The 13,966-nt window shown below is 40.7% G+C and overlaps 1 protein-coding gene across 2 annotated transcripts in view; it reads left to right on the forward strand.

Moving 5' to 3' along the window:
* Positions 1 to 12,511, forward strand: part of LOC128739166 (sodium/hydrogen exchanger 9B2) — a 232,948-nt gene extending 220,437 nt beyond the window's left edge. For both annotated transcript variants that reach the window (XM_053834593.1, XM_053834592.1), the window contains exons 8-9: positions 12,011 to 12,248; positions 12,307 to 12,511. In XM_053834593.1, coding sequence (XP_053690568.1) covers positions 12,011 to 12,248; positions 12,307 to 12,461 — 393 coding nt within the window. In that variant the 3' untranslated portion in view covers positions 12,462 to 12,511. The remainder of the gene's footprint in view (positions 1 to 12,010; positions 12,249 to 12,306) is intronic.
* The last annotated feature ends 1,455 nt before the right edge of the window (positions 12,512 to 13,966 follow it).

The raw sequence follows: 13,966 nt of genomic DNA on the forward strand, positions 1-13,966 counted from the left end.
CGACCTGTGGCCGACTCGCCCTGAAATATCTACGGAACGTTGAATATATGAATTATGGCAAACGTACACTATGGCTCCCGTCCATTACCATTACCCCGTCCATTACGTCCCACAAACATATATTAGTCTAAAAAAAGCGGCTTTGCCGCTTTTCATTTTATAAAGGGTATCTCGATGCGAGGACTAGGGAAAACTAACTAGAGGACGGTAAACCTAGGAAAACGAATAAACCTAGACAGATGTGATTTCTGCGGGGGGCTGCCCCCCCGCAGTGGCCGGCGCTTCCGACGGTGGGTCACCGGCGAACACTCGCCGTTGCCTGCAGCCGGCTCGCCCTAAATCATCTAGGAAACGTTGAATATATGGATTATGGCAAACGTATATTATGGCTCCCGTCGGAAGTGCCGGCCACTGCTGGGGGAGGGCAGCCCCCCGCAGAAATCACATCTGTCCAAGTCTATTCGCAAAGCCGCTTTTTTAATCTGAATCAGTTAGGCCTCTTGAGAGTTGGTCGCGCTGGTCCTTTAAGCTTTGAACTGGTCGAAGTGTAGTTCTGGGCCTCCATACCAAAAATATGAATTATGGCAAACGTACATTATGGCTTCCGTCCATTATGGCAAACATACATTATGGCATTCGTCTGTATGGCTTCCGTCTATTATGGCAAACATACATTATGGCAATCGTCTATATGGCATTCGTACGTATGGCAACCGTCCGTATGGCAACCGTCCGTATGGCTATCGTATTTATGGCTCTCGTCCGGTCACCGTATGTGTGTATGTATGTATGTACGACAATTTGCAATGAAATTCAAGAAAAGTGAGAAACATGTCAATTGTCTAAAGTTTTTGAAGCCTCTTCGTGGAATACGAACTCTTAAATCAAAGAAAAGAAAAACCTTTTTCCGACTAAATTCCACTATGTGATATTTATTCGCGACATATAGGTATACGCTTTGAAATAAGACACTGATGAAGCCTGCACGTCGTAGGCGAACGTGCGTATCTGTCGCAAATAAATATTAAATAGTGGGATTCAATTGAAAAGTTTTTTCTTTTCTTTGATTTTAGATTTCAATTGTCATTTTGTTCACTTGCTGTTACTCACAATTGTACAAGAAAAGCAAAAAGCGGAGAAAAACAGTTAATTTAAGTATATAAGTACATATAGTGGTGTATAGGATCAAAATACTAGTAAGTTGATTTTTCCAAATAAATTTATACAGATTTCATACAAATTTTGCGCATCAATAGATGCTCTTTTCAATCCATAGATACTAGAGCTTAGAAATGTTATATGAAAAACTAGCTGACCCGACAAACTTCGTATTGCCACAAATTAACCTGTGTTGTACATAAATCATGAATCTCGGATGATCTTTGTCACAATCTCAGATTTTGCAAGCCCCCCAGTGGGCGGCGCTTCCGACGGCGGGTCACCGGCCACACTCGCGACCGTCTCGTCCTGAATGATCTAGTGTTACTATAGATAGTTTTTGTGGTCTTGTATTGACTAATGTTGTATGGAAGAGTCTCGAATTTCTCGAGTTCGATTAGTTTTTGAGTTTCGCGAAAATTTCTGTTTTATTTGTATGAGAGTCCATATCCCCCTACCACAGGGGTGAGAGGTCTCTAACTATCGTAAAATAAATTCAAGACTCCAAAATCTCCCACATGCCAAATTTGGTTCCATTTGCTTGATTAGTTCTCAAGTTATAAGGAAATTTGAATTTCATTTGTATGGGAGCTCCCCTCTTAAAAGGGGAAGGGGTCGTAATTCACCATAGAAAAAATTTCTGCATCTAAAACTCCCACATGCCAAATTTGGTTCCATTTGATTGATTAGTTCTCGAGAGAAGAGGAAATTTGCATTTCATTTGTATGGAAGCCCACCCTCTTAAAGAGAAGATGGGCCATAACTCGCTTTCTAAAGAGGAGAGGGGTCTCAATTCACCATAGAAAAAAATCTTGCGTCCAAAACCACTTACATGTCAAATTTGGTTCCATTTGCTTGATTAGTTCTCGAGTTATGAGAAAATTTGTTTTTCATTTGTATAGGAGCCCTCCCCCCCTCTTAAAGTGGGGAAATCCATAGAAAATATTCTTGCCTACAAAAACACCCACATGATAAATTTGGTTCCATTTGCTTGATTAGTTCCAGAGTTATGAGGAAATTTGTATTTCGTTTGTATGAGAGCCCCCCCTCTTAAAAAGGTAAGGGGTCCTAATTCATCATAGAAAAAATGGTTGCCTCCAAAAACACCCACATGCCAAATATGGTTCCATTTGCTTGATTAGTTCTCAAATTATGAGGAAATTTGTATTTCATTTGTGTAGAAGCACCCCCTCTTAAAGTTGGGAGGGGTCCTAATTCACCATAGAAAATATTTTTGCCTCCAGAAACCTCCACATGCCAAATTTGGTTCTATTTGCTTGGTTAGTTCCCGAGTTATAAGGAAATTTGAATTTCATTTGTATAGGAGCCCCCTCTCCTAAAGTGGGTAGGGGTCCCAATTCATCATGGAAAAAATTTTTGTCTCCAAAAACACCCACGTGCCAAATTTGGTTCCATTTGCTTGATTAGTTCTCGAGTTGAAATTTGTATTTCGTTTTTATAGGAGCCCCCCCTCTTAAAGTTGGGAGGGGTCCTAATTCACCATAGAAAATATTCTTGCGTTCGAAAACTTTCACACGCCAAATTTGGTTCCATTTGCTTGATTAGCTCTCGAGTTATGAGGAAATTTGTATTTCATTTGTATAGGAGCCTCCCCTCCTAAAGTGAGGAGGGGTCCCAATTCATCACAGAAAAAATTTTTGTCTCCAAAAACACCCACATGTCAAATTTGGTTCCATTTGCTTGATTAGTTATCTAGTCATGAGAAAATTTGTATTTCGTTTGTATAGGAGCCCCCCCTCTTAAAGTGGGGAGGGGTTCTAATACACCATAGAAAATATTCATGCCCTAGAAAACTTTCACATGCCAAATTTGGTTCCATTTGCTTGATTAATTCTCGAGTTATGAGGAAATTTGCATTTCAGTTATATAGGAGCCCCCCTTCCTAAAGTGGGGAGGGGTCCCAATTCATCATAAAAAAAATTTTGTCTCCAAAAACACCCACGTGCCAAATTTTGTTCCATTTGCTTGATTAGTTCTCGAGTTATGAGGAAATTTGTATTTCGTTTGTATAGGAGCCCCCCCTCTTAAAGTGGGGAGGGGTCCTTATTTACCATAGAAAATATTCTTGCCCTCGAAAACTTTTACATGCCAAATTTTGTTCCATTTGCTTGATTAGTTCTTCAGTTATGAGGAAATTTGTATTTCATGTGTATAGGATCCCCCCTTCCTAAAACGGGGATTGGTCCCAATTCATCATAGAAAAAAATTTTGTCTCCAAAAACACCCACATGCCAAATTTGGTTCCATTCGCTTAATTACTTCTCGAGTTATGAGGAAAATTGTGTTTCTTTGGTACAGGAGCCCCCCCCTCTTAAAGTGGGGAGGGGTCCTAATTTACTATAGAAAATATTCTTGCCCTCGAAAACCTTCACATGCCAAATTTGGTTCTATTTGCTTGATTAGTTCTCGAGTTATGAGGAAATATGTATGGAAGCCCCCCCTTTTAAAGAGGAGAAGAGTTATAATTCCCCTTATAAAGAGGTGAGGGGTCTCAATTTACCATAGAATAAATTCTTGTCACCGAAAACACCCACATGCCAAATTTTGTTCTATTTGCTTGATTAGTTGTCGAGTTATGCAGAAATTTGTGTTTCATTTGTATGGGAGCCCCCCTCTTAGTGGGGGGAGGGGTTTCTAACCATCACTAAAACCTTTCCTGGCCCCAAAAAAACTTTCCATGCATATTTTCATGCCGATTGGTTCAGTAGTTTTCGATTCTATAAGGAACATACGGACAGACAGACAGACAGACAGACAAACAGACAGACAGAAATCCTTCTTTATAGGTATAGATAGGAAGTAAACGTTGCACGGTAGTAACTTTGTAAGATTTGTTTTCGTTAGTGACATTTTAAAGGACAGATGTCTTATGTCATGTATCATGTTTTAATAAATAAATCAAAAATGACAAGCACTGGTAATCATATCGATCATATTTGTCATTCTCAAGCATGTTTATGGCGCAGTTTTTGCACTATTTTTCGACGTCATCTTGTTTTCCTAACCCTCTAACATTGTAAAAACGACATGATCAAGTTAATGACTATCTTTTCATGAAAGTACATTCAAAAGAAGCTTAAGTTTAGATTTTCATGCAAAAATAATTATCTGAAGGAGCGCCAGCTAAGAAAAAGTTCAATTTCTCTTTTTCATGTCTAATGCTCCATTCAGTTATTTTTTCTAATTCAGATAAATTGCAAAATTGAAGCCAAGCAAACTAATAGTAAAATTTTGAGATTAATCATTTTGTTGTAGATATCCTTTTTCTTCAAAAGCGAAGTATAATAATAATTTTTCTGAACTCTTGTTTTTCAAAGATGCTTACTTTTGAACGCATGGTATTAATATCAAAATATCAAAAAAAAATCTACCCTTTGGGTTAAAACCACTCAAAAAAAATATCAAAAAATCTGCTATGAACACATATTTCATATTGTCAGTTCAAAACAAGTTTCGTATGTGGCTCTGAAACCCGAAAGTTAAGGCCGACCGATTATAAAACTAAATAAGGTGTTCATCAAATAACATAAATGACGCTTACAAGTATTTACGCACCCAAGGAAAGAAAATATAATTATTCTACGCAAAAAAAGCAAAACCATGGGTATAAACGTCCGTCAGAACTTGACCCTTCTTCATCAACAGACTTCGCAGCCGGTTATTAGAGTACAGGAAAACTACGGGGCTAGTGCAAAGATCCTATTAACTCTGTAGCGGCATCGCTCAGTCTAGATTCGAACATACGACGACTGGCTTGTTAGGACAGGTTCGTACCCCGGAGCTAACTGGACGGGCCGCAATACGCAATACGCAATATTCTACGCAATACGTTGTGAATTTTACTGGCAAATAAGGATTTTGAGGAATATGGAACGGACATTTAAAAATATAGTCAAGTTAATTATAGACGTTCCTGAGAAATTAAATAATGATTATTGTGGCAGTAGAAAGGCTAGGTCACGCCGCTAGGTGGATTAATTCGGGTTTTTATTTTCTTCATGCAATAACTTGAATTTGTTCACTATTTGTTCAGATGTTTTGTTAACTATTTTATCTGGTTTAAAACTGCCAATTAATCGATTTTCGGTCTCTTGGCCTACGCTTGTAATAAACTCCAATGCCTTTTCATCATCCGGAGTTTTGTTTAATGCAAAAAAAATATCCACGGTCTGCAAATATGAGCTTACATTTAGCCCAGGTATCCCGAATAACAATTTCAGGCTGATCAAACGCTTTTATTGCTGATTTTATTCAACCTGTGGCTGATCTATGGTTTAGGTTTAGAAATAAAAACCTTTTTGCAGCTCTTAAACATCCAAATCTGGTGGTTTTATCAAGCTTCAGGCTAATTAATGGCTGCTTTCGAAACGATCGATTTTCAATATTCTTACACCAATCGATCGGAAAATCTTCTAAAAATTGACCCAAATAAAGAAAAGTATGGATTCTTGATGTTGAACTATTGAAAAATTGAAAATAATGAACCTATGTTTTACCAGAATTCGCGCTTCGTGATTGGTTGGAAGATTCTTTACGATGATCTAAACTTATACCATTTTGATATCTGTGCTTGGGAAGTAAGCCAAAACAAGTGACCAAGTTTCCTCATTTGAACAAGATTTCTTAACACCGCGGTTCATCCTAGACCATTTTGATGTCCTTGCTTGGGAAGTACGTCAAAAAGAGTGACAAAGACCCCTCGTGCCAACAGATTTCTTACGAACGCGATTAAACATAGTCCAATTTGATGTCTGTGTTAGGGAAGTGTGCCAGAAAAAATGACACAAGTTCGTTGTCCCAACAAATCGCAAATTCTTTACGAACTTGATATCTTTTTCGGGAATTCTTGGATAAACTTTCAAATTAAAATCACATGCTAGCGTCGCCACCACCCACCACTATAGTTTCCCAACTAAATGATTCTTTTGATTTGAACACTGACAACCTTTGGCTCTTCTGGCGCTAGTATATATAGACTATAAGTGTTATGCTAGCGCCAGAAGCTAGCTGTTGTGAGTTTAGTGTAAAATTTAATGCGCTTTTAGCGACATCATCACTATAGTTTCCCAACTAACACAGAGAACAGACATCCAAGCGAAAGGTCCCCACTTGGATAAAACTTATGTCAAATTAGTGTTATTGCCACAGAGAACAGACATACAAGCGAAAGATCCCCACTTGGATAGAACTTATGTCAAATTAGTTGGGAAACTATAGTGATGATGTCGCTAAAGGCGCATAAAATTCTACACTAAACTCACAACAGCTAGCTTCTGGCGCTAGCACAACGCTTATAGTCCATATATACTAGCACCAGAGGAGCCAAAGGTTCTTCTTCTTCTTCAGCAGCATAGAGCCGGGGTGGCTCGTGCTGTTTCAAACACTCGTCTCCATTCAACTCGGTCTTGGGCCACTCGTCGCCAATTTCCTAGCCGTCTCAGAAGTCGCAAATCGCTTTCGACCTGGTCGAGCCATCGTGCACGTTGGGCCCCCCTATTCCTGGTGCCGGTGGGGTTGTTGAAGAGGACCGTTTTCGTCGCACTGTCGTCCGGCATCCTTACGACGTGTCCGGCCCACCGTAGCCTGCTAACTTTCGCTAGATGTACGATGGGAGTCTCTCCAAGCAGTGCCTGTAGCTCGTGATTCATACGCCTCCGCCACTCTCCGCTTTCAGTTTGTACTCCGCCAAATATCGTCCAGCACTTTCCGCTCAAACACGGCAAGGGCGCGTATGTCCTCCGTAAGCAGCGTCACGGCTTCAAGTCCATAAAGAACTACCGGTCTAATAATGGTTTTGTACATTGTTAGCTTCGTGCGGCGGCGTATGCTTCCTGATCGCAGCGTTTTACGAAGGGCAAAGTAGGCCCGATTTCCCGCTTGGATGCGCCGCTGGATCTCCTTACTAGTGTTGTTGTCCGCGGTCACCAGCGATCCCAAATACACGAACTCTTCTACCACTTCTAGTTCGTCGCCGTCAACGGTTACCGTCCGTGGGAGGCGCGCATTTGTTTCCTTTGAGCCTCTTCCTTTCGTGTATTTGGTCTTCGACGCATTTATTTTTAGCCCAATTCTCCTAGACTCCGCTTTCAGTCTGGCGTAGATTGCCTCCGCCGTCGCAAAGTTCCTGGCAATGATATCGAAGTCATCTGCAAAGCCTAGAAGTTGGCTACTCTTGGTAAAAATCGTGCCTCTCGTTTCAATGCCCGCTCGTCGGATCACCCCCTCAAGAGCGATGTTGAACAGCATGCAGGTTAGACCGTCACCTTGTCTCAACCCTCGTCGCGTCTCGAAGGGACTCGAGAGTGTCCCAGAGATGCGTACGAAACACATCACTCGATCCAATGTAGCTCTGATCAGTTGCGTCAGTTTGTCCGGAAAACCGTATTCGTGCATTATCTGCCATAGCTTGCCTCGATCGACTGTATCGTATGCTGCTTTGAAATCGATAAAGATGTGATGCGTGGGCACGTTGTACTCCCGACATTTCTGCAAGATCTGTCGGATAGTAAACATTTGGCCCGTAGTTGCGCGAGCCCCCATGAAACCCGCCTGATAATTCCCTACGAAACCTTGTGCTATCGGTGACAGCCGGCGTAACAGGATCTGGGAGAGTACCTTGTAGGCGGCGTTTACCAGCGTAATACCACGATAGTTGCAGCAGTCTAGCCGATCACCCTTTTTGTAGATGGGACAAACCACTCCTTCCATCCATTCCTCCGGTAGCTTTTCCTCCTCCCAAATCCTCGAAATAACCCAGTGTAGAGCCTTTGCTAGCGTTTCCCCGCCATGTTTATAAAGCTCTGCCGGTAGGCGGTCCTTCCCAGCGGCTTTATTGGTCTTCAGCAGCCTGATTTCTCGTTTGACTTCTTGGAGATCAGGTGCTAGGACATCACTATCTTCCATGGGCGCTCCTAGGTTAATTTCCGTTCCGCCTCCTTCTGCGACTTCGCCATTGAGGTGTTCATCGAAGAACTGCTTCCACCTGTCGACCACCTCGCGCTCGTTTGTAATTAGATTCCCTCTCTCGTCCCTACACATGTCAGGTTTCGGTGTGTAGCCCTTCCGAGTTTGGTTCACCTTCTCATAAAACTTGCGCGTGTCATTAGCTCGGAATAGTTGCTCTAATTCTTCACGATCTCTGTCCTCCTTTTGGCGCTTTTTTCTCCTCAGGATCGTGGTCAACTGGTTCCTAGCTCGTCGGTACTTGGCCAGGTTCTCTCTAGTGGCAATACTTAGATAATTTTTCCAAGCATTTTTTTTCTCCTCCACCGCTTGTTGGCATTCCCCATCAAACCAATCATTTTGTGTACTCCGAGGCTCAATACCTAGTGCCGCGGTAGCGGCCTCTCCGATGGCCGAGCGTATTCTGCCCCAACAGTCTTCGAGGTTTGAAGCACCTAACTCCTCGGAAGAAGGCAGTGCCTCATTCAGTACTCGCGCGTAGTTCTCGGCAGCTTGTGGGTTATCTAGCTGCCTGATGTTCAGCCGAGGAGGGCGGCTTTGACGTGTCCGGTATACGGTGGACAGCTTTGAGCGCACATGTACTGCTACTAGGTAATGGTCAGAATCAATATCCGCACCCCGACGGGAGCGTACGTTCGTGATGTTAGAGAAGAACCGGCCCTCTATGAGAACGTGGTCAATTTGGTTCATTGTACGTTGGTCAGGTGATCTCCAGGTGGCTTTGTGGATATCCTTGCGCGGGAAAAAGATACTTCGGATCACCAGGCCTCGGGAAGCTGCGAAGTTTATACATCGTTGGCCGTTATCGTTTGTGTCGGTGTGCAGGCTATGGGGTCCTACCACCGGTCTATACATTTCTTCCCTACCGACCTGGGCGTTCATATCCCCGATGACGATCTTGATGTCCCGTGACGAGCAGCTGTCGTACGTTGCCTCCAGCCTCGCGTAGAACGCTTCTTTCTCATCGTCGGGTCTACCTTCGTGCGGGCAGTGCACGTTTATGATGCTATAATTGAAGAAACGGCCCTTTATCCTCAATACACACATTCTCTCGTTGATCGCCTTCCAATCTATCACGCGATCCTGCATTCCGCCCAGCACTACAAAGCCCGTTCCCAGTTCGTTGGTAGCGCCACCGCTCTGGTAAAACTGGGCCTTTCCGCCACGTATCTTCCATACCTTCTCTCCTTTGCGACAGATTTCCTGCAGAGCTACGATGCCAAGTTTGCGGGGTTCCAGCTGTTCAATCAGCACCCGCTCGCAACCTGCGAAATTTAGCGATCTGCATTTCCAAGTCCCGAGTCTCCATTCGTCGTCCTTATTTCGTCGCCTAGGTCGATGCCGAATATTCCGCTCCGAATATGCTTGAATGTTGTTAGTTAAGTTTAGTTTAGGTGTGTAGCCGTACTGGGGCAACACTACCGAGTCTCGCGATGGGGCTGCCATCTCATAGTGCCGAGACGCACTATACCTCCTTCCCGGTTAGTATACGACCTTAGTTTCCACCGGGGTTGGTTACCCGATCTCCGCTAAGGTTGCTCGTATTCCGGCTGGTACCACGAGGAGGTCGGGATCGGAATTGCTGGATAAGAGGCTAACGACCACTATGCCCAAGCAGCACCATTTGTTGCATGAAGGGCTACGCAACTCTAATTGAAACATTCAAATATGGTAAAAGTTCGCATCAGTTACCTTTATCGAACTGTTATGTGATTGAAAAAGCGCAAGAGGTGGAGCCTATATGCAACTAATTGTTACACAGATGTTTTATGGAACATCAATGCGCGTTATCTATCCATTCGCGACTACGATACTAAAAGAGATTTTAAGCCTGTTCGCACTCCCACGAAATCCTATGCCGCGTTGTCAAAACTTGCGTGAAAACATAAACAAAAATACTTCCTTCTCTTTTTTTCTCGCCAATGCGCGTTATCTAAATACAAGCAGGTATTCGCGACTACGATACTAAAAGAGATTTTATGCCTGTTCGCACTCACACGAAATCCTATGTCGCGTTGTCAAAACTTGCGACTACGATACTAAAAGAGATTTTAAGCCTGTTCGCACTCCCACGAAATCCTATGCCGCGTTGTCAAAACTTGCGTGAAAACTAAAACAAAAATACTTTCTTCTCTTTTTTCCTCGCACAAAAACCAAACAATTATGAGCAACTTCATCACGAATTATGTTTAGCGGGAACCGGGATTTCCTCTCAGGGCTCCAAGACGAAAATTATTTATATTAATATTTTTAATGCGACTTTAGTTTTTTGGGCCTATTATGAGCTAATCTCCATGCCATTCAAAATTTATCGTGCAAAATATAATTTTGCTTTGTATTATTTGATGCGCCTCGTGAAAGTTATTAATTTATTTATTTTCAAGTTTAAAGAATTAACCCAGCCAGATTAAGAATTCGTTTACGATGGAAAAATGCGGTGTAAAATCGAACTAGATACTGCAATCAAATAATATTTTAGTAAATGCCATGGATTCCTGATGAATGTTCGTGTAATTATTGTTGAAATAAAAACATTCCTTCGTTGAAAAATATTTTTTCATAAAAATATGGCAGAATATGATGTTACATTGGTTGTATTTGTTTGGTTACATTTTATTTAACAATATGCCGTAATCAACATGATGCAACATCATGTGACATTATTGTTTAGCAATGGCATTATAATAACACGATGTTGCGATGAAGTTTCATGTTACTAGATATAGACTAATATATTTGTGACAGCCAGTATAAGTATTGGATAACCTGAATCCAACATATTAATAACATGAAGTTGCTTATTTGTTGCGTGTTTCAATACTGTAACCGGTGAAGTTTTTTGCAATTTAAACAAGACTTAATAGCCACATGGAAGATGTTGCAAGTGCTGCTTGGGTGGGGTCTATATTCCGCATTATCTTAGGATTAGCATTAGGAGCCAAAGGTTGTCAGTATACAAATCAAAAGAATCATTTTGTTGGGAAACTATAGTGGTGGTGACGCTAGTATATTAGGTGATTTTAATTTGAAATTTTATCCAAGAATTCCCGAAAAATTTGTTTCTGAATGGATGTCTGTTCTCTGAGTTATTACTACAAAAATACAAAAAATACACAAAATGAAAATAATAGTTTTAGTACAATTGTATGTCTGTTCATGGTATAAGATTTTGCTGAATGGAGTTTTTCTGTATCTTTTGTATATTTATGGTTAGTTATGTTGGTAGATCATTAGTAGCTAAGTAAACGTTCACGGAAATAGCCGTAACTTATATCTCAAAGGATTTCTATCCTCTTATCACCAACCGACTAGTCCAGTTTTGGGACAAAATGTGAATATTATTAAATTTCCATGACAAAAAAGGTACAAGCGATAAAAAAATCAATCTTTAACATACCCCCCGACAACCTGGAATATCTGTCGACCAACATTAGAAAAGGGCGGTTAAGCCAACTGTCATACAGAACGAGTAAGAGTTCATTTTTCTATGCTGCTCCAGCAAAAAATAACTCTCACTCGTTCTGTTTGACAGTTGGCTTATCCGCCCTTTTTCATATGTTGGTCGACATCTCCGGAGTCCACTGGTTACTACGAAAACTGGAAATGTTCTCCGTCGAATGCAATTGGTTTCATCTAAAAATGTCTTATTCTGTAGAAGTTATGGCCATTTGAATTTCGTCAAAATTTTGCCTGTCTCGATCGTTTTGCCTAACTCCTGTAGATGCTGGTTGCACCAAAAACCTAGTGTGTCATTCTGTTGGTTTTTACTTGAAACTTTTTATTATTGTAAAGCAACATCGAAAACTAGCATATCTAGTTCTTTTAATAATCTAAGATTTTATATGTTTTAAATTTGGGTTTTCCGCAGCTTTTCGTTGCAATTTCTTGGATGTCAAAAGCCACCGTGCAAGCTGCACTTGGGCCTTTACCCTTGAAAGCGGTAATATCACTGCATCGCGCTGATGAGGAACTTCACTATGCAGAGTTGGTTAAAAATATTTGCATCTTAAGCATTATCCTGTCAGCACCACTTGGTGCTTTATTAATATCAGTAAGTGGAACAAAACTACTGAAGAAGACTAAACCAATGCTGGAACCCCCAGAAGGTATAATTTGTTATACTCAATTAAAATGATTCGTTATTATTAAATATTTTCATTACAGGCTGGCGCAGGAGTCATCGTCCTTCTCTACACGATATCAGTATTATAGATGAAGAAGAAGAACGTGAAGATATTGAAGGAATTGCAGATGAAGATACAGCTGCCAATACACTATCAAACGCACAAGCAAGCTCCGTATTTACAGTTACGAAATGAAATAGAATATTCAAATTACGCCTAAGACATTATTCTTCAAGATAATGATAGTCAATACATGTAACCGACACTTTGGCTGATTTTAATAAAAATTAACTAATTCTATGCCAATGAATCGTTGGAGATAGCAAGTCTTAGAGTGACAACAGATTGTTTCATGCAGAGGGATGGTGTGGCTGTCAAACTATATACATTGTCCATGTCCCACTCATTGGTTTTGGTACTTTTGGTTCTTGTACCTACTAGGCGGGGTACGCTGCTGAAAATAAATAAGTAAAAAGGTACGACAAGAAATGCTCAAGAAATCGATTTCTCTAATGATTTCTTAAGTAAGCACCTCACAAGCAGGGCTTGAAAAGGGATCGCAAGTTGAATGTGACTGTCATGAATGCATATACTTTCCGCATTCAACCTCCGCTTTTTGAACGATCATTTGACTGTTTTTTGAATCCAGTCAATCCGCCGCTTGCGCTGCTGCCGTATTACAATTCATGCGACCTCTCTGCAAAAGCAAATAATTGTACTCCTGCTTTGCACGTTCACATATGTCGAATTTGTTCATTCAATCCGGGTTGAAACTGGATGAATTTTATCTGTCAGATAGGAGCAAATGAGCACAAAAAGTTCATTCAATTCCAATCCGGATTGAATAAACAAATTCGACAATAAAGAATCTAATGTCGAAATTGTTTATTCAATCCAGGTTGAAACTGGATGAATTTTATCTGTCAGATAGGAGCAAATGAACATAAAAAGTTCATCCAGTTCTAATCCGGATTGAATAAGGTTTTGCAAGGTGACGTCACAGAGAACAGACATCCATTCAGGAACAAATTTTTCGCGAATTCTTGGATAAAATTTCAAATTAAAATCACCTAATATGCTAGCGACACCACCACTATAGTTTCCCAACTAAATGATTCTTTTGATTTGCACACTGACAACCTTTGGCTCTTCTGGCGCTAATATATATGGACTATATGCGTTATGCTAGCGCCAGAAGCTAGCTGTTGTGAGTTTAGTGTAGAATTTTATGCGCCTTTAGCGACACCATCACTATAGTTTCCCAACTACCCAAGCAGCACTTGCAACATCTTCCATGTGGCTATTAAGTCTTGTTTAAATTGCAAAAAACTTCACCGTATTGAAACACGCAACAAATAAGCAACTTCATGTTATTAATATGTTGGATTCAGGTTATCCAATACTTATACTGGCTGTCACAAATATATTAGTCTATATCTAGTAACATGAAACTTCATCGCAACATCGTGTTATTATAATGCCATTGCTAAACAATAATGTCACATGATGTTGCATCATGTTGATTACGGCATATTGTTAAATAAAATGTAACCAAACAAATACAACCAATGTAACATCATATTCTGCCATATTTTTATGAAAAAATATTTTTCAACGAAGGAATGTTTTTATTTCAACAATAATTACACGAACATTCATCAGGAATCCATGACATTTACTACAATATTATTTGATTGCAG

This window comes from Sabethes cyaneus, chromosome 3, assembly GCF_943734655.1.
Source record: "Sabethes cyaneus chromosome 3, idSabCyanKW18_F2, whole genome shotgun sequence".
In the NCBI taxonomy this organism is placed as follows: Eukaryota; Metazoa; Arthropoda; class Insecta; order Diptera; family Culicidae; genus Sabethes; species Sabethes cyaneus.